Here is a 22,757-nt window from a genome sequence, read left to right on the forward strand (position 1 = left end):
TTCAGACACACGCTTCTGTTCTAGACAACAAAGACATTTTGCGTGTGGGCTGGTAGATGGAACCCAGCCATCACATATCCCACAACGCTGAAAAGTGATAGAAAAAAAAACAAGCTGAAAAATCAACTGAATTATACCTAAGCAATGAAGGACAATGAAAAAATGAAACTGGAAAAAAATATGCAGCTGAGAAATCTAGAGAAGAGAAAAGCTTTGTATCGATAGTTGACTGAGAAACTGCAATGGTGCCAGAAGCACTCTGTATTCTATATCCCTACACTAAATACAGAGAAACATAGGCCACGACTAGGCAGTTATTGGAAAAGGGAAAAATATAATTTGCTCTTGAATTACAGACTCTATTTACAAGTATATGTAACTGTATCTACAGGCTACTGTTAACTCCTGCTAGCTTTGGTACTTCTTCTAGTGGAAAAACCCATAATTATTTTTTTATAGACTTGGAAAAGAACCCAAATTCGATAACCACCTCATGCATTAAACGATGGTTTACAAACCTCTGTGGTCCTGTAATATGGATCTAGCAGCAGTTTGGCCAGCGCCACTATCTGGGGGGTTCGGTCCCAGCCATCGGAGCAGTGCACCAAGACAGGTCGCTGGTCTCGGTCCACAGCATGAACCACGAGTAGCGCAGACTTCAGAAGCACAGACAAGTGCTGCAGCCACTTGGTACTTTCCAGAGCTGATAACCAACTAGAGGAAAAGAAACGAGGACAACTGTTGTTCTTTTAAAATGCTTCCAGGTTTGGCTCTCTGAATCCATCAAATCAAAGCATAACCATGATTCAATTTGTATTTTAATAACCCGTGAATTCTTGAATATTTTTAATTTATATCTATGCTTTCCTGGATTTGTAAGAAACAAAGCCATGCAGCCGCTGCAAAGAAAGTTGGCAACCTGAGGTGCTGTTGATATCACCCATATCTCAACTATTGCCAGGCTATCCAAGGTGTGCAGTAGGTATCTAAAGAACCGGAGCAGCATGAAGGTTTTCAGATTCAGCTCAGTAAGGGTGGCCATTTGAGTGACAATCAGCAACAAAATCAAAGCAGAAAGACCTGATATGAGAAACAGGATTGGTGGAACTACAGTGTTCTAATGAAGACCCAACCTCAGGGGCTCCAGAGGTTGTGGGCCAACTAGGGGCTAATTACCCCATAGCACCGGAGGGTTATGTTCTCTGAAAGGACGCTATAAATGCATGAAATACATGGAACGCCACTAGAATTTTTTTGAAGGAGAGCCAGACTGCAAAGATTAAAGATCTGGGAATAGCAGGTTAGACTAAATGCTAGCACTCAGAAGCAGACATGAAAGTAGTAACATTCTAGGATCAAAATTCAGGGCTGAATTATAATCCCAGATCTCATTGTCTAAATTCTCTTCAGTGACAATAATCCAGCAACTTCCTTTAGTTCAAATTCCATGGAAATGAAAAACACAGCTTAGCATTTTTACACAGGAAAGTCAATAAGGGAAAAACAACACTGCATTTCAGTTTACAAAACAGCAGCAAAAGAATGCGGTTACAGAAAGATGTAAGAAATGCCAAAAACACCGAACATCCACTTACTTTCCTGGATCTGGCATTTGTGTGCAGAGCAAACGCAGGGACTGAAAGCTCTTCCGGATAGAATGAATGTTTGCCATTCCCATGAACACTACTTCACAGTTTGGGTAATACTCTGTAGGGAAATATCAAGAAAGAGGGAAGAAACTGAAAACTGCACTTAGCTTAATTTCTAGAAGAAGCTTTTTCATAAAAACAAACCTCTGGTGCTGTGGACAGATGAAATGACCTGTTTACAAATATTCTGTAAAGGAAAACTAGCGCTTGGACTTCAGCAGGTATTCCAGGCATTACAGCAAAACATGCAAAACAGGAAACAGCAAAATGTTTCTGTATTTGTTTTCAGTGTTTTGCTTCACATTACAAAAAGCAGAGCACAAACCTATGGGAAGAGTGATATTGCTGTGCTAGGGGTGACAGAATGTTCTTCAAGAGACTGAGAAATTTAGTAAGAGACTAAGAAGCATAAAAATATTTAACTGGTAATTTATGGATGCTCTGTAGTTTGGTAAACTAATGTATATTTTTATAAAAGTTATATTTTTCACTTTCTTAACTACTCCAAAAAGCTGCTTTATTTTGAGTTTTTCTATTACAAGGAACAAGCAATACATGAGAATGCTCAAAGGAAAATAGAAGATAAACAGAATTACTGAGTTTTCCTTCAGATGTTACCATGATATGCACTCAAGCAACTTGGGGAAGCAGTTTCAGTACAGACAGTGGCCTCTAGTTAGAGGGAGTACCCAAGAAGCTGCAGAAAAATACTAACTAGTCACTCCTAGACCTAGCTTTGTTCTGTATCAGTGCTTCTTTATACAAAAATGATGGCATGATAGCAATAAAATGACTTTTCCTACAACAGAAATGAAGTCAGGAGTTAGAACACTGGATATTAACTGCTTGTAAAAGAAAATCCAGTACTCTTTTAAAATACAATATCTGTTTTAAGAAATCATTTGATTTCTTAAAATCATTTAAGAATCATTTGATTTCTTAAATGCCCAACAAATTCTGCCCAAACCAGAAACATCCTGTAAGGTATATAAATAACTCCAGTCCAAAGTGACTGACAGTATCAGAATATCTAAGTATTTTTTGTCTTTTTTACTGAATTATATTTTATATAAAACACAACATAACTGAGATTGTTTCCTATACTGAGAGAAGCAAGCTTGGCAATACCTGGAGAAAATGTATCAGCCAAAAGGATGTACTTAATGCAAGTCAAATTTATTGAAGGTGACACTTAAGCTGTTTGGAAATTTTCTACAAAGAGTTCAAGAATCAATATGTATGAAAAAAATTAAATTTCTCGTATACCTCACTTTTCTGTTTTGAAATTTTACTGTGATGATGATGAGTTATTTAGTCATTGTGAGGTGTTAAATGGAAAATTCATCTCTTCCTTCTGGTGGCTATTTATCAAAGTGAAGCAATTGCAGTAAAGAGTAGAACAGGAATATGTGGCTGAAATAGATTTTGTTATCTTATTGACAATTTTTCTGTCTGGTATTCTTTTCAGATTCTCCAGCTATAGAATTTTAACAGGTTGTATTCATATTCAACAGTGACCATAAAATAATATCTTGTTTATATCATCAACAATTTACATGTGCCAAAAAACAAAGGAAGTGATAAATGTGAATATATTACAAATGCAAGATGAATCAGGACTTCAGTTGCTTTGGGTTATAGTATAAATGCTGAAAAATGTTTCAGCTTTAAAACAATTGCTGAAAATTTGTCTTCTGCATAACCATTCTAGACTATGACTGTCCTTCACAGCTAAGGGACAGCTTTAAAGTTTGTTCAGGTTTTTCGGAAATTAGCATATTGGATCTGTTTGTCTCACTCCAGTTTGTATATTTGACTCAGCAAGAGAAGAATAATCAATACACTCCACACGGTTCACCATATACTGAACAACGCTGCCAGCTGGTTTATGCTCTGAGAAACAAACTCAAAGGAACAGATAACCCTGTCCTTTTGAAGGGCTGTGAGATAGCTGCAATGGTCCAGAACTTTCATATAGATGAACAGCAATTGCATCTATGCAGTCTGCTGAATACACAGTATCAAAGTATATCAGTGTAATTATATTTGAGCAAAACTTTTTGATTAAATTAGTATAAAAATGAGAAGAAACACTGCTTACCTGGGCACTCACAGCCTCCACCTTTGGCTCTGTTTGCCACAGCTGCTGCGTAGGATCGTGCATCTAAGATCAAAAGCTTCTGAGGCTGTATTGCCAAACTCTCTGCTCCTGAAGCGTTAGAGATGGAGGAATCTGGGGAAAAGAATATGCAACTGAAGGGAACTTCTGACATCACTTACAACAATGATACACCCAAGCCCCACAGCGTATATGCAACATGCACACAGAAATCAGAGAACGCCTCATTAAACAAAAGGGACTGAATCTGTTACAGTACATAGAGGCGATTAAGCTTTTTCCAAAAGCTCTGCCTTTTACAGAAAAAGAACTGTGACAAACTTACCAAATTCCACGTCAGAGAGGTCTCCTCCATTGGAGAAATCTCTGGAACAATTTCCATTCATTAGTTTGTTACTGTTGGACCTCGAATCTGAGGCACAGGCTTTGGCTACCGACTGGACAAGGTGCTCATCATCTGCATTCCTCCAGCCCCACCAACTGACCTCGGGTTGTCCACAGCGGGAAATAACTGCTCCATTGCTCTGGTGCCTGAAAAGGTAAAGAACAAAAAGAACAGCAGTGCATAACTTGAAAGATCAGGATCTTTCTCACACAGAGGGTGTGAGAAATTAAACGGTTCGCTCCAGTACTTTAATTCTACAGTTCAGCAGCTATCCCCAGCCTGTGATTCAGCAGCAATGCATGCCACGCGCTTCCCTCCAGGACACTGGCTGTCACTGAAAGGGAAAAGCCAAAGCTGAGGTCAGTCAGAGAGAACAGAGCATCTTCATGCTTACCTGCCTGTCGACCAGTAAAAGCTGGGGAGCATTTCAGCACAGCAGATGCTGTAAAGGAGTATTCAACACCTGCTGGCTAAGTCAGGGCTGCTGCTGTGGTACAGCAGGCTAAATGCAAAAGGACAGTTAAACCCATGCTAATTTTAAAGCCAGAAGAAAGGAGTAAAAACACAGATTCACTTTTTGATGAGCTTGTTTTGAAATCGAACCGTACCATTAATTAAATCTGTGAGGAATGTCACCGTGATTTTGGTACAAAATACTAGCAGAATTTGGCAAGCCTTCTGTCTGCTGATGTGTAACGCTAAGTCAGAACCTTGCCCTTGTACACTGAGAGCATCCCTTGCCAAGTATCACCTGTGAATGCTGGAAGGTGGTCCTTGAACACTTTGCAGAACCTTATCTAGAAGGCACTGTATTTTAGGCATTACTTCACTAGCTTAAAAGAAAAGAGCCAGTTTCTCAGGATGCTGAACATCTGCAGTTTAACTCATTCTGAATTCTCCTATTAGTGCCTGTTGGAAAGGAATGGTCTTCTATCCTCACCAGTGGGGAAAAAAGCTGAATAATTTTGAAAAAATTTCCCAAAAATAATTGGGGAAAAAAATAAGTACCACAGCCTTCCTTAAAATAATGGAAGAGTATCCAACCACTGCAAACATGCTCTGAAAAAACAGATACAGAAACTCGCCCCTATAATCTCTTATTTCGAAAAAGAATACCGAAACCTTGTCACTTAATTCTCACGTACTGCCTCCATGCTGACCCATCGCACTGCTGCAGAACACAATTCCCTGTTCACCAAAGTGCTTACAACATTCTCCTTGACCTTCCCCAGCAACACCTTGAATCCAGAGGACTGCAGGCACGGCAAGAAATGGAGCCCAGCCGTCAGCATGAGGAGCTGTAGGTGGAGAGGCAAAGGAAACGCGGGGACACGACTTCTCTCAGGCTGCCTGATGAGTCTGTGGTGCTGAGGAGCAGAACACCAAGAAAGTTCTGCTCCCTGTATCACATCCCATCTCAATTTTTCTACTGCTCATCCCCACACTGTTATTTTCTGTCCAACCAACCTGCAGACACACGGCTTTACACAAAGGTGCCTTTAGGCAGTGCCACCCTTGCTCAGGAACCCCTCAGAAACACAACCTGCACATTCATAAAAGTACGTGCCAACTGTTGTTCCCTAAATGTTACTCTGTAGGAAAGGAAAATATTTTCAAGTTTTATTTCAGAGTGCAGGCAGGATGATTGTTCCAGCCTAATGTCAACCAGGAGTTGTTAATTGCATTGACAGTAAGGGTGAGCTGAACCTTTCAGCAAATTTAAACATTGACTTTGACAGTCCTGACCTCGAAAAAGGCACACACAAACCTCTAAGTCTTACTTTTTTCTCTCAGCACCCCAGTAAATGCTTATGGCAGTGTCAGAAATTGGTTTAGAATTTGCTGCCAGTGCTGTCAGACCCTGTCGTGTGCTCGGCAGAGCCACCTCTGCGGTGTCACTTCGGTGGCAGCTGCCTCCAGCTGTTCATCCAAAAGCAGCACTAACAGCAGGTTAAGGCTTGCTGCTGCAAAAACTCAGAAATATAAAATGTTTCCTGATAGTGTATTTTAAGTGTTTTTCATAGCTCTTTTGTAATGGTTTCATATAAAATTCCTTCACTGAAAGGAAGCAGCTGACACGCTGCATTAACCAAACCGAAGGCAAAGCGATCTGAATGCCACGGCATTTACAGGAGGTGCCAGCCAACTCCACGCAAAGGAAAATGTGTTGGTTGGAATGAATTGCCTCCCAGAGGCTGCTCTATTGATACAAAATTAGTTCAGTAAAATATACGTGTCAATCACTGAAAGGCCACCCAGTTCCCTGCTATGCTGGCACAAACAACAAAGAAAACAAACCATCATTGTACCTGTAACACAGCTATTCTGAACACCTCGATAAGCTCATTTACTTTCCCATATGTTCTCCCAGATTTCATTGCTGCCTACCTGCAGAATCATTTTCACAGGTTCATACACAGTTATATTTTCATCTCCAGGTTCTTGCCTCCCATTTATACCATGATTAATAACGAATCACTAGACAGAAGTCGAGTTCATTGATAGCTGTGCAGCCTGAATACGCCTCGGCAGATATCAAACAAATCTATTTAGGTTAATGTTGGAGGTCTGACGAATCACACTCATCCCAACTGAACTGGCCTTGGGACCAAAAAATAGCAAATAGTTTAAGTGCAATTCTGACGTCCCTAGAGATGGATCTGAGCATAAGATGGTGTCATTCGCATTTCAGTAACTATAAAAAAAAGAATAAAAAGAACATTTAACTGAACTCTGCAAACTTCCTAACCCTCTCGAGGCAAAACAACATGAAGCCTCTAGATAGTAAACGAGATAGTAAATCACTCATTGAATAACTACAAAGCTCATCATTACAAAGCATTGTAACTGTACGATGTGCAGTACACTGCAGCATATGCTCAATCTCTCTGTTAAGCAATCCCTCGAGTACAATAAATCCTCTAAGTCCTTACAACTACAAGACAGGGAACAGTAATAAAGGTTTGCACAGCTCCCTGCATAGCATTACTTAACTACTAGTACTTGCAACCCAAAAAATTATTGCTGCAGTTCATTCTAATATAATTCAGCAAGTACGGTACGCAGCAAATTCCTGTTTACCCTTGCCTTCTGTGCTGCCAGAAATGCTGCCTGGATGGGTAATAACCTTCAGTGTGAGAGAGCAAAAAGCATCCTCAACACTGTTCATTTTTAAGTAGGTTCTCATCAGTTTAGGATAACGTTTATATAATGCAGATGAAGCTCTCTGTGCAGTCTTTCCTCTGAATTCCAGAAGGCTTCTCCCTAACACTGATTTTCTGGGACTAAAACGTGAGCTACAAAAACTACCTTACAGGCCAGGTTCATCTGCCTAAATATGTGCCTAGGTTTTCAAAAATGGTAAGCACTGAGGAAAGCTGCAGAAGCTGGGTGTCAGATTTTTCTGGGAACTTGATCACGAAACAGGAGCAGTAGTCCTAGGAGGACAGGACAATACTCCATTGAATATTTTTGAAGTTCGCCTCTAAATTCAGCCTGTTCAGCTTTTCAGACTGTGGATGGTGCCATAGCTTCTGAATGCTTTGCAAGAACAAAAAGGGTTTGTAGCTAAGTGTCTCTCTCCCTCCCCTCTGTCCTATCATTTGAAGAAATATCTGAGACTAGTTATTGGACAAATTTAAAAAATTATTACTTTTTTCCCTGAGGTACAGCGGTTAAGAGCTGATTTTTAAATGTGATCAATAAATAACAAAATCAATAGTCCAAAATGATCTTCAATGGATAAAAATGCTGAATGAGCTTTTGTCTGTTACTCCTCCAAAAGTAAGAAAAAAAGCAGATTTTATGGTCACATATATATATATGTATATATAAAGAGAACTATATATGGATTTCCAATCACACGGATCATCAACCACTAGCTGATTTGGATTTTATTAGATGCAGAATGATGAACTGGATGTCTTACAAATCTATTCCTAAATTTCAAGATAAAGGAAAAAGAGTTCAAAAAAGAGCAAGTTTTCTCCCACTGTTTCTAAGATACAGGTGAAATACGATGTGGTAATTGAACACATGTAGTCTCATCAGAACTGCAGAATATTAAATGCCAGGGATTAAACAACTTCAGTCAATGAGGTCTTTCAAACATTTAAATCACTACCCCATAAATCCCCTTGAATGGAAGCTTTACCCAAGAATGATACAAAAATTATGACTTTTTCTGCATAGTGATGAAGGAGGCTGATGCTTCCTCATGTTAACTGTGTTAACTCTGCCCAATTATGTGACAACTACATCAAAGGCATGAAGTAGCCTGAAATGCAGTGTTCAAAGCTGGATACAAAACCATATATAAAATATGCCACTCTCCTATATACGTTTATATATATATATATATATATATATATACACACACACAGACACATACACATATATGTATTACCAAAATAATAACTACCTTAAGTCTAAAAAATTTAGCATATGCTGGAAAGCACTTTTCTCTTCACAGAGCCAAACAGAGGATGGGGGTAATTCCTGAACATTTAGAGACGATGCTAACTGCTTTATTATTCGGGAGAAAAAGAAGAAAAAGAAGGATGATTCAAAGACAATGGTATGCTGCCACAAGCTGATTTCTTCTCCATGCATGGAGCACTAACTCTTATCACCCTAGGTAAACCATGCTTTATAGCCTACTCTTGTATACTTGCTCCTCTGACCTGGGTCATGTGAATTTGTCAACTTTACTGATCTCTAAATTTAGCTTGTTACTCAGAGAACAGCTCCTGCTCTCTCTCTCTTTAGAACAAATGGATGACTGGGCAGACTTAATGGAATTATCAGTATTCATTATCTTTTTAATCCCTTTGTCATCTGATTTTTAAAGTGATTTTAAATGCTTATGGGAGGATAAGCACACCAGAAAAGTGGCCAAGGTATTAAAAACAGGTCCCTGAACATTTGAGAAACAATTCTGAAATATATTTCTTACTAAAGAAGCTGCCAAAACATAGTATCTCAGAAAAGCAATTTTCTTATGAAGAGCTGGACTCACTCTAAGGAAAAGACTGCCTGATTAAAACTATTTACAATATGCAGATGAAGCTAACACCTCTTGTAAATTGAGTTTTAGATCTCTCTTAAATCATTTTAGGATTTGTCCTTGCTTATACTGCACCATCTGAGTATTGGTTTGTTTGTAATTCTCTGTTGTGTGGTTCTTCCAAATGGCTAGAAGAGAAGTAGAGAAAAACAGCCGGAGTACCTAGCCAGAGATGCTACTTACCATTTTTTCACTTCTGTTCATTTCTTCACCTTATACTTTTTCATTTTCATATTTTTTAAAAAATATAATAATCTTAACTCAGGTGCTGCCCTAAGAATGACTTGCAGGACATGCAAAGCTGAGTGCTCCCACAACACATACTTGGAATGAGAAGATACAAACCGTTATTCACTGACTGACTGTGTAGTCACTCTGTCTTACTTCACACATGGCTTGACAAGTGTCAGTACATGCTGCTTTATCACATACTCTTGGAGATTTCAATAGGTCTAAAGCAATTTATGTACACAAGTAGCAAATGTAGAGACATAGGCTCCAAACCTCCAAGCCTAACACGTCACACTGTGCTGTCAGTTAAACACAAGCCTGAACTTTTTCTCATGTGAAGGCTCCTTGTCATCCTTGTTTGCTACCTGAACCATTAGGGTGCTTTGTATTTTGTTCCATGGTCCTGTTCTCAAAGTGTTAAAGATAAAATATCTTTTAAAAAAAGTGTTAAAATATCTTTAATATAAAATATCTTTAACACTTTTGGTGAAGTCTGTCAGGCTTGGTGAGTGGACATCTGTGGCCCACAGGAGCCTCAACGCCTTTCATGACAAGCCAAGATCCCCAGTTCCACGCTATTTCAGCTTTTATTTGCTGGAACACCTCAGGCACAGACTGGTGAAGGCTGTTCCACCTGCTCACCTGTACACAACAGCAGGGATGCGCTTCCAGGACCGAAAGCTTGCCACGCTCTCCAGCTCTTTATCCGTGATCCAGGCAGGAACTATGATTTCCTGTGGGTAACTGCCACAGAGCCTGTGAGAGAAGTGGTGCAAAAGGTTGAATGCAGGAGATACAGAACAGTTACACACCTTCTAGACAACACAAACAAACTAACAAAAAAGCAGCATTAGCAATCTGACAGCTGTTCATCTCAGCAAGCCATTTTGTTATAGCTCCTGTTTGATTGTATGTCAATAAGCTTCTCCTTAGCATATATAAAAAGCACTATGAACAGCATGGCACGTAAGTGCATTTCAGGATCAGAAAATTCATGTTTTGTGTTTTCTTGGGAAACTTGCATATAGATAATTTTTAACTCCACCAGCTGAAATAAACTGGACCACAGAAAAAATATTCCACATCTCTCCATGCTAAAGAATAAATCACTCACAATTTCTGGGGCACAAAACATAGAAGAGCCACCTGGGCTACTGGATTCAAGACAAGGAACTTGTATAATGCATGAATAATTACATTAGCTGATCAACCCTCCCTGAAGGCAAGAATTTGAGTGCACTGGCTTATGTTTGACTGGTTAACTGGAACTTTCTTCTACTAGATCCATCTCCTGCTCCACAATTCAAGCAACAAAGTCATGACTGCCAAAGAGAACTGGGAAAGCAGTTAGCAGTGACTGCAATATATTGCTGAATAATAAACTAGTTCATACCCAGGGCAAAAGTGTAACAAAATGTACAGAATCACCCTATTGTACAGATAAACACAACCTCACATCTGGATTGAATGTCACAGTTCTGAGACTGTGCAAAAATAGTTTTCTCTGCCTCACTAATTGGCCTGGGGGAAATGTTAAGAATAGGCCATAATGTCAAGGATATAAATTCTAACAGAACTCAAAAAAAAAAAAAAAAAAGTCTAGCAAAACCCAAGTAAAAGAAATGGGAAACAAGAATACCAAGAATTAACTTTGTGTGTTGCCAGTTCTAACTAGATCATCATTCCAGCCAGTAGACCACAATACTTTTTACAGTTCATTCAAAAATAAATACACTACTCGGAGAAAATTCTTAAAAACTTCAAAGAATATATTAATACCTGTTCTATCTTACTAAAAAAAAAAGAAACTATATTCTAACAACGAAGTTGCAAGAAGTAGGAGCACTTAAAAAGAGATCACTGCATGAGGACAGACTTGAGCACATCTCTAAGACTATTCACAAAAATCTATCAATCATGCTGAAAAAATAAATCTTTTCTCAAGTGCTGGCCACTAGAATGAAAGGAGTGTGTTTGTATCATTCTGCTTCTATATGACACTGAAGTTTTCTTTCTTCTTCTCCAGTATTAAATATGTAAGGAATAGCTCTTTTTTCTTCCCTCCATTTTTAGAGACAAGACAAATATTCTTCTTGTAGTGCCACCAACTGCAAGCCATTATCCTCCAAAGACAATGCAATGAAACGCGTTTCATTATGAAGCGTTACTGCTGCTTTTGCACTGAACTGCATCGGGGTCAGGCAGTACACTGCCCTACCAGCCATGAATGGAGGAACACCTTTCTCTCTCCCAGTAGACTGAGGAGATATTTATCCATGCTCTCAGGATCAGAATTAGTGTTTTACTCTTATTTTCAGGGTCTATGAGCTTGACTCATCCAAACCAACATTTTTTTCCCCACAAGCCTTTGTCTTAAGCTAGAGAACAAGACGTGTTGTAAAATCTATTTAAAATTTCAATGCAACTCTACTCTTTGCCAACTTCTTAAGGCTTCCCTTTCTTGCACTGGAATGTTTATTCTCTAAGGAGTCTTACAGCAAGCACATCAAAATCTGGTATTTCTAAGCCTACGAAGTTGTAACAGCTAACAAAACATTAAATAATATTTTAAAAGCACATCTATGCTATAGAATAGCAAAACAACAAAAAAACACCCTCATAATTCTAGTTGTCCCTTATTATGAACTGCAGAACTTGGAAAAAAGTTCCAGTAATCTGCTATAACAAAATTGGTGTTTTGAGAAGGTATTTGGCTGTGAACCAGCAGCCCACATAACTTACTTGTACTTCTCATTGATGTTGGAAATCCTCCAGGCATTGTTCATATCAAAACCCATCCTCTCCACTTCATTTTTAAACCTTGAAGTTACATGTTCTCCTGGGTATCAAAAGGAGACAGAAAAAATAAAGGTGAAATAAGATTCTTACCTTTCAAAACAGAGAAAAACACCACTGTACTCATACTTACTAAAAAATGAAAAGAGGAAAGAAAAAGTTCAAAACCAGTCTGTCTCATAATCCTATTTGAAAATCAAGCAAGAGTACCACAGCTTGTATTGATGGCTCTCCCATACCAGCTCTCCAGTTTTTCCCCAAAATGACTGTCCTCTGTACATTCGTATCCAAAAAACAAAACAAAAACAAACAACACTGCAGACCAGAACCAAGCATATCAGCAAAAATTAGAACAATTTAGATCCATCAGCAGCCTTAGTGGGAAAATGCTAGCAGATATTTCTTTTTTCTGAAATTCAGCATTTTCTATCAATGAGAAGAATGTGAAGCTCTGCTCTGACTGATATGTGAAGGGGTAGCATATAGAATATGGTCTGGGACTTGGGCGGTCACTTAGCATGCAATGTCAGCCACAGGCCTCCTACATGACTGTAGACAAGCCCTGCAATTTAGTCTGTATCTCAGTTTTCCATCTCTAAATTGGAGATGCACAGTACCAATCAATGGGGGAAAAATCTATTGAAAAAATAATGCTTTGAGTATTACATCTTTCTGTTATATTTCAGAAAACATTTAGTGTGTTTAAATACATGAGATATGCAGAGACATGTATCTCTAAGGATGTAAATGTACATGTCCAATATTTTTGTGATATTACCAACCAATTAGAGATAAATATAGAGAAATAGGTAAACTAAGAGTAAGTGGTTAAACTAAGTGGTAAACTAAAAGTAAGAGTTAATGGCTTAACTACAGGACTGTGAAATTAACTGTGAAAGAGAAGCTCCAGCGTTCTTTATTTCTACAGGTCAGATCATACACTGAAACTAGTTCTCTGCAATTCAAGACGTGTGTGAGATCTGCCTTAGGGAAGTGTAATAAGTTTGTTTTTCTTATGCTGTTTTGAAGTTAAAACGGGAGAATGGCACCATGCAAAGACAGCATTCATTCTTCACGGCTCATGGTAGTACAACAATGGACCTGCCTGACCATCACCGCTTCCTTTACATAGTGTCACTGATAAAACAGTTTCAAAAAAAAAAAAAAAAAAAGAAGAAAGAAAGAAAAGACGAGACAGTTCTGCCTCCCAGGCGGTGACTTTGCAGAGTATCAGTCACACAGAGGCGCTGCAGTTCTGCTTCCCCTTCCCTATCACCAGGTCAATCAGACTGGAGCTTGCCAACATTTCCCCACCACTCACGTGAACTCTTACTCCCTGCATGAGCTTGAATGTACTATATTTTAGCCACTTAGAATTTATCATCCTGAAGTGTAGGAGCTACTTGAGTCCTTGCATTGCAGCAGCTGTTTGGCAGCCCTCTGCGAGGACAGGCCTTTGATTTCTCAAGTGCAGAAGTGAACTGGGACACAGCATTCTGGCCAGGAGAACTGCTGTGCTCCTCTTCACAACAACTTTCATTACTGCCCTTAAACGTTCTGTGGGAAGAGCAACGTGTCCATGCAGCACTGAGGACGGGCTTCATTCAGTGTCAGCTGCTGTTTGAACAGTCACTAAAACTTGTAATACACACTGAAGAAATTTTCTGGATAGCAGATGAGAATACTAGAACTATCCCCAAGCAGCTGATGCACACTGCTGATGGGTTTTAGAGAAACACATGAAACTACATGAAAATGAAATGCTACATTTGATTTCTCCCTTCCTCCCTCTAATTTGCAGCTACTCTGTACATCAAGAAATCACAGATTCTCTTTGAGAAGCGAAACCCTAGCCTTAACATTTTGTCTGGTCTTCCCCAAATGCAGATATTTTATTTAAGAGGCCTCTGAGCCAAGGTGAATAAACTTTAATTTCTTAGGCACGCCCAATCAACTCTTAAAATCGGAGAAAAAGCAAGCTATATGTGTTGTGGGCTTGTGATGATAAACACTGGTCATGTGAGCCACAGTGCTAATCTGCCACTGCAGACATGGTTAACACTTTACAACCTTTTTCACAGAAGTTGATATTTATATTTGGAAGCAATTAGTATTTGTGTCCATATCTATCAAACACTGGGCTGCTTTGATGTACAATAAATAAATAAATCCAATGTCTTGGATTAGTTACATTCCTATAGATTCATTTTAACTATAATTTAACTCTTTATAGGAGGAAAATATCTACCACCAGAAGTACCTTCCAGGGGAGAAAAAGTTACTACATATTAAGTTTCATGGATACACCTCCAAGAACAAAAAGTTATTTGATAAAAGTTAATCACAAAGCAAATGCTGCTTCATGTAACTCAGGCTGAATCCTGTCTGAAGACCCACAAGGAGATTTAGTAAACCATCTAAACTCCTACTGTCTTCCAGTTAGTGAATTTACTTGGGAGGGGAAAGATATGAATTTAAAATTCTGCTCTGAGGATTTTTCTTTCTCAGCAACTGCTAACAAAGTGTGTAAAGTGCAGGAAGAGGAAGCAGAACCAAGCAACACCTCCTCCCACTTGTGTGCTACCTGTTGACTGCTCTTCCTCAGGCTTCAAGGAAATTACAGTCTTTGCTAAACCACACACCAGCTTCAGTAACAGGGGTAGAACCACACCGTCATTCCTCTGTTAACGAACCTCCTATAATTAGGCCATTTTTCTCAGATACGTGGATTATGGATGCAGAGGACCTCAGACTGGAGAGGGCCCAGAACACAGATTTCCTCGGATACAAACAAATGCTGTAACCACCAGCATAGCAATTTTAGTTTTTATTTACTTGTGGACTTCTTAAACTTTCCAGCGTGGATGATATTTCACTAAAAATAGGTCCCTGTCTTGCAGTTGTGAACCTCAGAAACAGCTCAGAGGCATCTTTCTCCTGCACCTCCTACTGCTGAACATCCACACTGAAGACCACTGTCGTAGGCAATGACTACAAAAACACGGGCACAATCCATACAAAATGTTTAGAATGAAAGTTGCTGCCCTGGTGAACAAAATGTTATTAGTATTATACGTGACTGACTAAATTAGATTCACCACATTAATTTCCCCAGGCCATTCAGGGAGTGTTTTGCACAGCTTTTTGATCCCAAAGTAGCTGTGGTGGGAGCTAATCTCCCATTTGTACAGACAGGACAAAATTCAGACTGTGCAGAGTCAGACATGTGAGACATTAAACACCCTGCTGAAAGTGAAGGTATACTATATAACCAAGGAAGAAGTGCAAGAACTGATGTAAAAAAAAGTCCATATGAGAATTTTCCTGGCACAATTTAAACAGAAAAACTGAATTGTTCATAATTTTTTTTGAAAGTTGTGGATGTCAGCAACAAGCAGGCAGTTCCTATTCAAATCACGTGTGATGATCCTCAAAGTGCTTCCACGTACCTGGCCGACACAAGTCTCCATGCTGTTCCTTTTCACTAGCATACACCTCCATGCACCAAGCATGATAAGCAAATGAGAAAAGGTCTTCTATCTTTGAAGGAGGGCGGATGGCATTGTTCAGACGCTTCAGCCAATCTTGACACTGCTCAAAAGTAGAAAACTGACACCTGCCACAGAAAGCAACATTTATCTGTTAATTGTCAGGAATGGGTGCCACATTATAAAGTCTGGCAGACTGTGAAAGCTAAAAATGAGAAGAACCATCTCATCGATAATTTAGTTCTACTTCTGTGTACATTCTAGTGGATAGTAAAAATGAAACCTTAGGGTATTAGTACAGAAATAAATTCCTAAGGATTTAAGTTAAACTGCAAGCATGAAAACAATATTCTGTGACTGCAAATAAACCACCAGCATGCCTTACTAGTCATGGACGAGGAAGATGTTTATGGATATGGCTAGTTTAAAATCATGGTGAGCATCCCTGAGCTCAGTATGCAGCTTTCACACAAACCAGAACTGCATTATGTCGTCTTGCTGAAGGGTGGTCCCAGATGGAAACTAACTCATAAAACCACCGCATACATTATAATCTATCACATTCCTGCAAGCAAGAATGCATTTTTCATCAAAATCTAGACAAAAGATCCATATGAATGATATACTTAATTTGAGAACAATAGGGACAAATGCCAGTATGTGAAATCCTACCTTATTCCCCTACCATAGATGTTAAAATTCTCTTTCCTGGCCTTGATGGTAAGCAGAAAAAATGTTTTTGAATCCGAGCTTTTCCTAACATTACATACTAACAACAACAAGCAAGAACATTCCCTGCACAGGAGAAAATAATCTTCAAAGCCGTACATTAAAATGGCATTGGCTTGTCTTTTCAAAGAGGATTTCTGGCCCCTTTGGAATAAAGGGTGGAAATTAGTGCAGTGATTTATTTTTACTTTTCCCTGACAGATTTCTTCAAGAGTTTATAGTTATAAAATATTCACCAAATATTTGCATTCAGCTCAGTCTGGTTTCAACTACATTCATCATTAATGACAGCATCTGTATTCTCTAAGGGCAAGATTTATTATCCCTACCTGTAAATATCTAAAAGTCAGGCAGTGGAAGGAAAAAGGCATGTGCAGCTCCTGCTGTCTTATGAAACACATCTAAAATAGCTGCGAGGAAGTGCAGCCCGGAAGCTTTTATTTCTCATCACTGACTATAAAGTGAGCCTCCACTACTAGCTCAGACTGGTTAATTGTCTATTAACTGTCTGCAGTTAGACAAGATGCATCTCACCCTACGTATCCCATTTTCTTTCTAAATTGTTTTAAAGTTGGTATTAGTCATTTTCAACACTATCTTCATTTGAGCCCAATTATTCAAAACACAAACCGCTTTGTTCAGGAAACATAGCATGCACATGTTCCAATTTTGGGATCTTGAGCCCACACCTCATTATTTCCAGTGGTCATTTTCATCAAGTCCTGATTCTCAGAACTGCAATTTTGATCAGAAATTCGTAAAGGAGGACATAAATACAAATAATTTGTATTCACTGTACAATTGAAGAGGATTAACAAATTAATGTAGATAGGAAGAGTGAATTTTTTAAATGTCAAGAGCTATAAGTTAAGAGGAAGTTAAATATTTAATTCAAATTAAACTAAATATTACTTCTAAAGTAAAATCAGACCTCATCAAAATCCAGCATTTCAGGAAGCAGCTGGCCTGTTAAACATTCTGAGTGCTCAGATGTGACTGGGGCGCATTTCATTATACGAAAGGTACTGCCAGCAAACATTTAATCAAAAAGAAGTGTTCCTTTCTTGTTAATTAAAGTTTATAGATGAAAATTAATTTATCCAGCAGAAAAGTAGGAAATAGTGAAGTTCAGAGAACCCAGGGGCAGACACTGAAGAATGCTGAAGGACAGAAGCGTATTAACATGATACATGACAGCTACTTTGCTGTCTACTGATCTGGGTTGCAGACCTGGCTTTACCTTATTCCCAGACTTTCTTTTTCAACCAGCTACTTGTGTCTTAAGGATTGTCTCGGCACTCTGACAACAGCTAAAATCCCGAGGTGGCTGATGCTCTCCTGTCTGAAGGTTTCAGGTAGAACTGCACAAGCCCATACCTTAAACCCCAACCCTCAACCCCAAATCTGAACACTTTTTTTCTAAGAAGTATGTGTTTCAGCTGTTTTATCTAGTTCTGTGTCTTATAACTAATACTGCATTCGCTGTAAATCGGGGAAAAAACAGTGAGACTAAGATTAACTTCCAAATAAAATGCATGCCATCTTAATCCCATCCTCTTTACAAAAATGACCAGCTATTATGCACAAAGACTGAAGAAAATCTTTTGGGGGAAAGAAAGTGCACAAAATATGAAAAAGAAAACACACACATCTCCCTAGAATGTCTCAGCTGTTCACAGCACATGGAAGGCAAAGTCACAGCCCATTCAGCATTTGGCCTATTCATACCTTATAACCTTGCAGTCTTTGCAAGTCAAATGAAGCTGAAATATGTCACGGCACTCAACGCTTTCTATAAGCTGCAATGGAACCTGCAATTAAAAAGATTATATGATTTAATTCCAAATGACATTAACATTGTAATTTCGTGGCGTATCTCACAAGGACTATGTGGAAACAGAAAAGAGAGAGAAAAGCAACAAAAACTAAGTATAGCTACTTCAAAAGCTCTGGAGTATGGTACCACAGATCAGTAAAGTTTCTAGCTCCACTGCTGTATAGCCCAAGAACCTTAAGGGATCCCATGAAAACACCTGAGATTACAGATTAAATGAGGGAGAGGGCTGCAGCACTGGTAACGTATGCAATGGTAGAAAAAGCAGCAGAAACCCACAAGCTCCTCTCTCCTGGAAGCATCTTTCTCTTTTGTTGGTCCAAATTTAGAGGTTCAGGAAATGTAATTTTAGCTATTGGTGTTGAAAACAAAACAGTATGTAAGATTCCCCCCTAACAGACTGCTGCAGTCTAGATGCTTGTTATGTGGACATATTCCACATCTCTTCTTTGGGGAAAATCATTTGCCCTGTGTAAATTAACTCTTGTGATCAAAGCAGCTGTATTTAGAGTAATAAAGCTGAATCGTTCAGTTTTAAAGGTGTAGTTATATGCACTTTTAATGTTTTATGGCATATGTAACTGGCAGAAGCTTGATCAGGCAAAACATGTAAGCACATGCAAGTACCTTTAAAGATGGGAAGCAAGAGACCACACAATGAAAATATTAGTTTCATTAATATTTTAGACCTTTACCCGACACTGGCAAATATACATTGTGGTCTGAAATGAGTAAGAGTTAGTATTCAACTACCTCAGAAATAACTGCCTGAATTCCAAACAGTTATACAATTTAGCTAATATTTACAATAAACAGCGTAAAATTTTTTGAAATGTTTATTAAAGATTATATTGAATGTTACACAAAGCAAGAAAATCTCTGCCACTGGGATCCCTCAGTACAACAAAGGCTATCAGATAAAACATTCAAATTCTCTTATCTTGTCATCGGTGGGGTACAATCCAGCAGTTTAAGTTCAGGCTTGGGGCTTACAAGATGGATCTACGACCCTGCTCTGCCAGTGCCTTTCCGTATCACTCTGGGCACAAGTCCTTGAAGATCACCTTCAATCAAGGATCTGGGGTGTGGAGCCAAGACTGCTGCTTCTCAGGCATCACGACGCTTAAGAAGTGCCCGATTTGAGTGGAATGATCAAAGGAAATTGAATTAAAAACAGCAGACAGGGGAAAGAGATGCCTCAGAAACCAGAACCACAAGAAAACTCATCCTGAGCAGGAAGATGCCTAGAGAGCTAATAGTAAGTGCTGGGCCCAAGGGAATGGTCATCATTCTGTCTCCTGGAGGCAGGCACACAGTTTGTGGCTGCACCTTGACTATCCAAGCTCACCCAAAAGTCAAGGGTCATCCTAAGAATGCAAAAGCCCAGGTAACTGCACAGAGCTTACAATCCCCAGAATACCATGGGCAGGTATTGTCTCAATACCCGAGCTTAATCCTTACCCTCTGCTGAGCCCCCAGCCACCAGAGGAAGTTTTCCTCTGGTCCTTCTGTTGCAACCAGGCCAGTAAAGAACATAAAATTCAGGCACAAGGACACTAGACGAGATGGAGTCTGACCTGACAGCCCAGAAGTTAGGGTAATTCAGGTAAAGCTGGAGCTTGAATTCTGGTCCGTGTTTTCAGCCCTGTTACCGTTCTGAGATTGCCAACAGTCTGCTATCAATGGCATGGCCAGCAACACGAGCAGGCATCCTCTCAGATGCTAAAACTGACTGCAGAGCCAGCCAGCTCTAGCAGAACAAGTGAGTGGTGAGACGAGGTACGCTGAAGATGCTGATGGGCTTAGCCGCTGATTTAAGGCACTATTTAAATGCATTACAGACAAGCAGATCAGATGCACTGCTGTTGCTACAGCCTTTTGATTTTAACCAGTAATTCCTTCCACTATTTCTCCTACTTGATTCTAGGCTGCGAGGCAGATACAATGATTGTGATAGTTTTGTCTAATAATTTAAGGGACTGGACCAGACCTAACACTAGAGAACCCTCCATTCTCTATTCCCAGCTGGACAGCCCCATGAACACCGATAAATTATTTAAAACTACCAAACTCACATTGCAACAACGCAGAAAGCAAGATACATTCGCGCTAGTTTATGAGTTGAGGCTCTAGAGGGCATCCTTTTTAAGTCAAATGCTCCTTCACCTGTTAATATTCTTTTTCTCCAAGCCCTCTGCTACTGCATTATTTCCAACACACACTTCATTTAAGCAGTTCTTCGCCTTGCAGTCTAGTTCCAGCTCCTCTTCCCCTGTCTGCACCCTAATGCCATTCTGACTATTCTTCTACTAATGCATTATTTTTAATTTCCTTCTTTCAAAGCCATTCTTTGTTCTGCTCTCTTCCAATCTGCCCTCCGCTCAGCAGCCATTCTTTTTTCCCTTTACAGTCTGCACACGGCTCCCCATCTATTTCCTTAAAATTTGCTGTTTCTTTCTTTAGGGCAACCTTCGCATCAGTCTTGTAAATTTTCTTTTCCGGTCATAAAAACCTATCCTCTGATCCTCTTCAATTTTCAATCTCCTTCCTGTCCATTACTCTTACTACCCCATAAAACTCTGTAAAATTATCTGCCTCCGTCCTCCCATTTTTCCCACTAATAACCTCCCGGTTTCATTGTTCTGTTTTTCAGGCTGAATCACACCGCGAGGCAGACGCCCAGCGCCGTTCGTTTGCTCCTGAAAGAGCCATCAATTCTATTTGCAGGCTTCCCCATTTAATAGCGCCTATCTGAATAAAGCAGTGGAGAAGCAATCATTTTGGCTTTTATAAGAATAAACATGCACTGTTATCAAAGGCCAACCACATCACAGTAGAACATTATGCTTTTGCACTATGCCTCTTGACTGTCTCTTCTTAAAAAAAAAAATATATGTATATATTGTTTTAAACAGCAACATTTTACGACTCCATTTTTTACCTTTTTGGAATCATTTTTCCTTTTATTTTTTAATTGCTGGAGCTGTCACCTTGCTGCAGTACAAGATAGGTTCAGAGAAATATACCTCAAAATACGCTCAGGCTGTTTGGTAGCACATTTGCTCTTGAAGGATCTGATTTGCTCTCTACCCTGCACACCAGATGGCCTCAGACTACTGGGTACCAGGTGGCACCCAAGGGCCATGAGCTGGAATTAGTATTTCCTTGTTGTTTTTCCAGTTCGGAGCCAGAAATAATGTTAGGGTTCTGCTACGTACTGGTTACTTCAACAGCACGGGGCCAAGGCTATGTGCTGTACATCCTGAAGCGTGGTGGAAGATGGAATATGGACGTACTGAAACGGCAAGGTCAGCTCAGAAGGGCTCAAAGGACTCCTGTCGATGGAGGGAGTCAAATCCTTCCAGGTGCAATCTGGTTCATACAGCCTACAAAGAGTACCTGAAGCACATTTTGCTTTTAATTGCACCTAGGTTGCAGTTGGGTTTTGCCTTGCGGGTAGTTATTTAGTCCCTTTCTCTGTTTTGAGGACCAACACACATGCAACATGAACAGTCAGACAAGCAGGACCTGGGGACAACACTAAGCTATTGCTCAGCACAGATGACCCACAACTGTAATATAAGGCTGGGAAGAAACCAGACAAACCATTTTTCCACTAAAGGCCAAGGGAAAGCTCACGCTAAAACTCATTAGATCCTAAAGACTGAAAATCTTCCTCATCTTGCCAGTATGACTTTTTTTTTTTCCTCCTGTGTCCAAAATCTGGGCTACATTCAAACCCAGGGTTTCATAGAATACACTAACATTTTAATTCCCCCATAAATGCAATTAGCTTACACAGAGAAAAATGATTAGACAGAAATACCAGCTGTAAAGTTTGAAATTTTCTTAAGGAAAGCCAATCAACAGAGAGCAGCCTGGGAACCAAACTTGTTATGTGCACTGAGATATCACTGTTGAGTCTGCATTATAATCCCATAGATAAATACAAGGCAACACTTTTGAATGCCGTAATCCCTCCAATTTATGCATGGTCTAAGGGATCTTTTGTTTTTGCATTTAAAACTCCATGTCCCTGTTACGACTCAGATCTAGGAAATTATCCATGGAAAGGACTTATGCATACAACCCTTTTCTGCAGTGTTGCAAGGTGAGCATTATCGACATTTAAATGTATTTATTTTCAAGCACAGGTGCAGCAAGTGATCTAGCAACATTGTGCTACTTACTGAGGTTTCACAAGCATCGTTTGGACAGCCAGTCTATTGAATTGCAAACAAAAAGAGAACAGTGAGGTACAAAAACAAAGACTAGGAATCCATTTTTAACTGGATCCCATTTCTTTCATGCAGTTGTCCTTATTAAGGTACAAGTAGTTGGCGTGCATTCTGCTTTCCCTGGAGGTCCATTCCTACAGCTACTGCACAGGAATATTCCACCTCCTGCAAGAGGCCGTGCCTGCCCAGAACAGCTGCACACCCAGCCACTGGGAACAAACAC

General features: G+C 39.5%; 1 protein-coding gene across 18 annotated transcripts in view; it reads right to left on the reverse strand.

Moving 5' to 3' along the window:
• MTMR3 (myotubularin related protein 3) overlaps positions 1-22,757 on the reverse strand; it is a 78,653-nt gene that overhangs the window by 15,856 nt on the left and 40,040 nt on the right. For 10 of the 18 annotated variants that reach the window (XM_072024442.1, XM_072024441.1, XM_072024439.1 and 7 more), the window contains 9 exons: positions 22,487-22,519; positions 18,191-18,273; positions 15,695-15,861; positions 12,192-12,288; positions 10,092-10,205; positions 4,094-4,299; positions 3,751-3,882; positions 1,596-1,707; positions 519-738 (listed from right to left, as the gene is read on the reverse strand). In XM_072024442.1, the coding sequence (XP_071880543.1) occupies positions 519-738; positions 1,596-1,707; positions 3,751-3,882; positions 4,094-4,299; positions 10,092-10,205; positions 12,192-12,288; positions 15,695-15,861; positions 18,191-18,273; positions 22,487-22,519 (1,164 nt within the window). The remainder of the gene's footprint in view (positions 1-518; positions 739-1,595; positions 1,708-3,750; positions 3,883-4,093; positions 4,300-10,091; positions 10,206-12,191; positions 12,289-15,694; positions 15,862-18,190; positions 18,274-22,486; positions 22,520-22,757) is intronic. The other 8 variants (XM_027470124.3, XM_027470123.3, XM_027470119.3 and 5 more) reach the window with 3 other exon arrangements.

Source organism: Anas platyrhynchos, chromosome 16, assembly GCF_047663525.1.
Source record: "Anas platyrhynchos isolate ZD024472 breed Pekin duck chromosome 16, IASCAAS_PekinDuck_T2T, whole genome shotgun sequence".
Classification (NCBI taxonomy): Eukaryota; Metazoa; Chordata; class Aves; order Anseriformes; family Anatidae; genus Anas; species Anas platyrhynchos.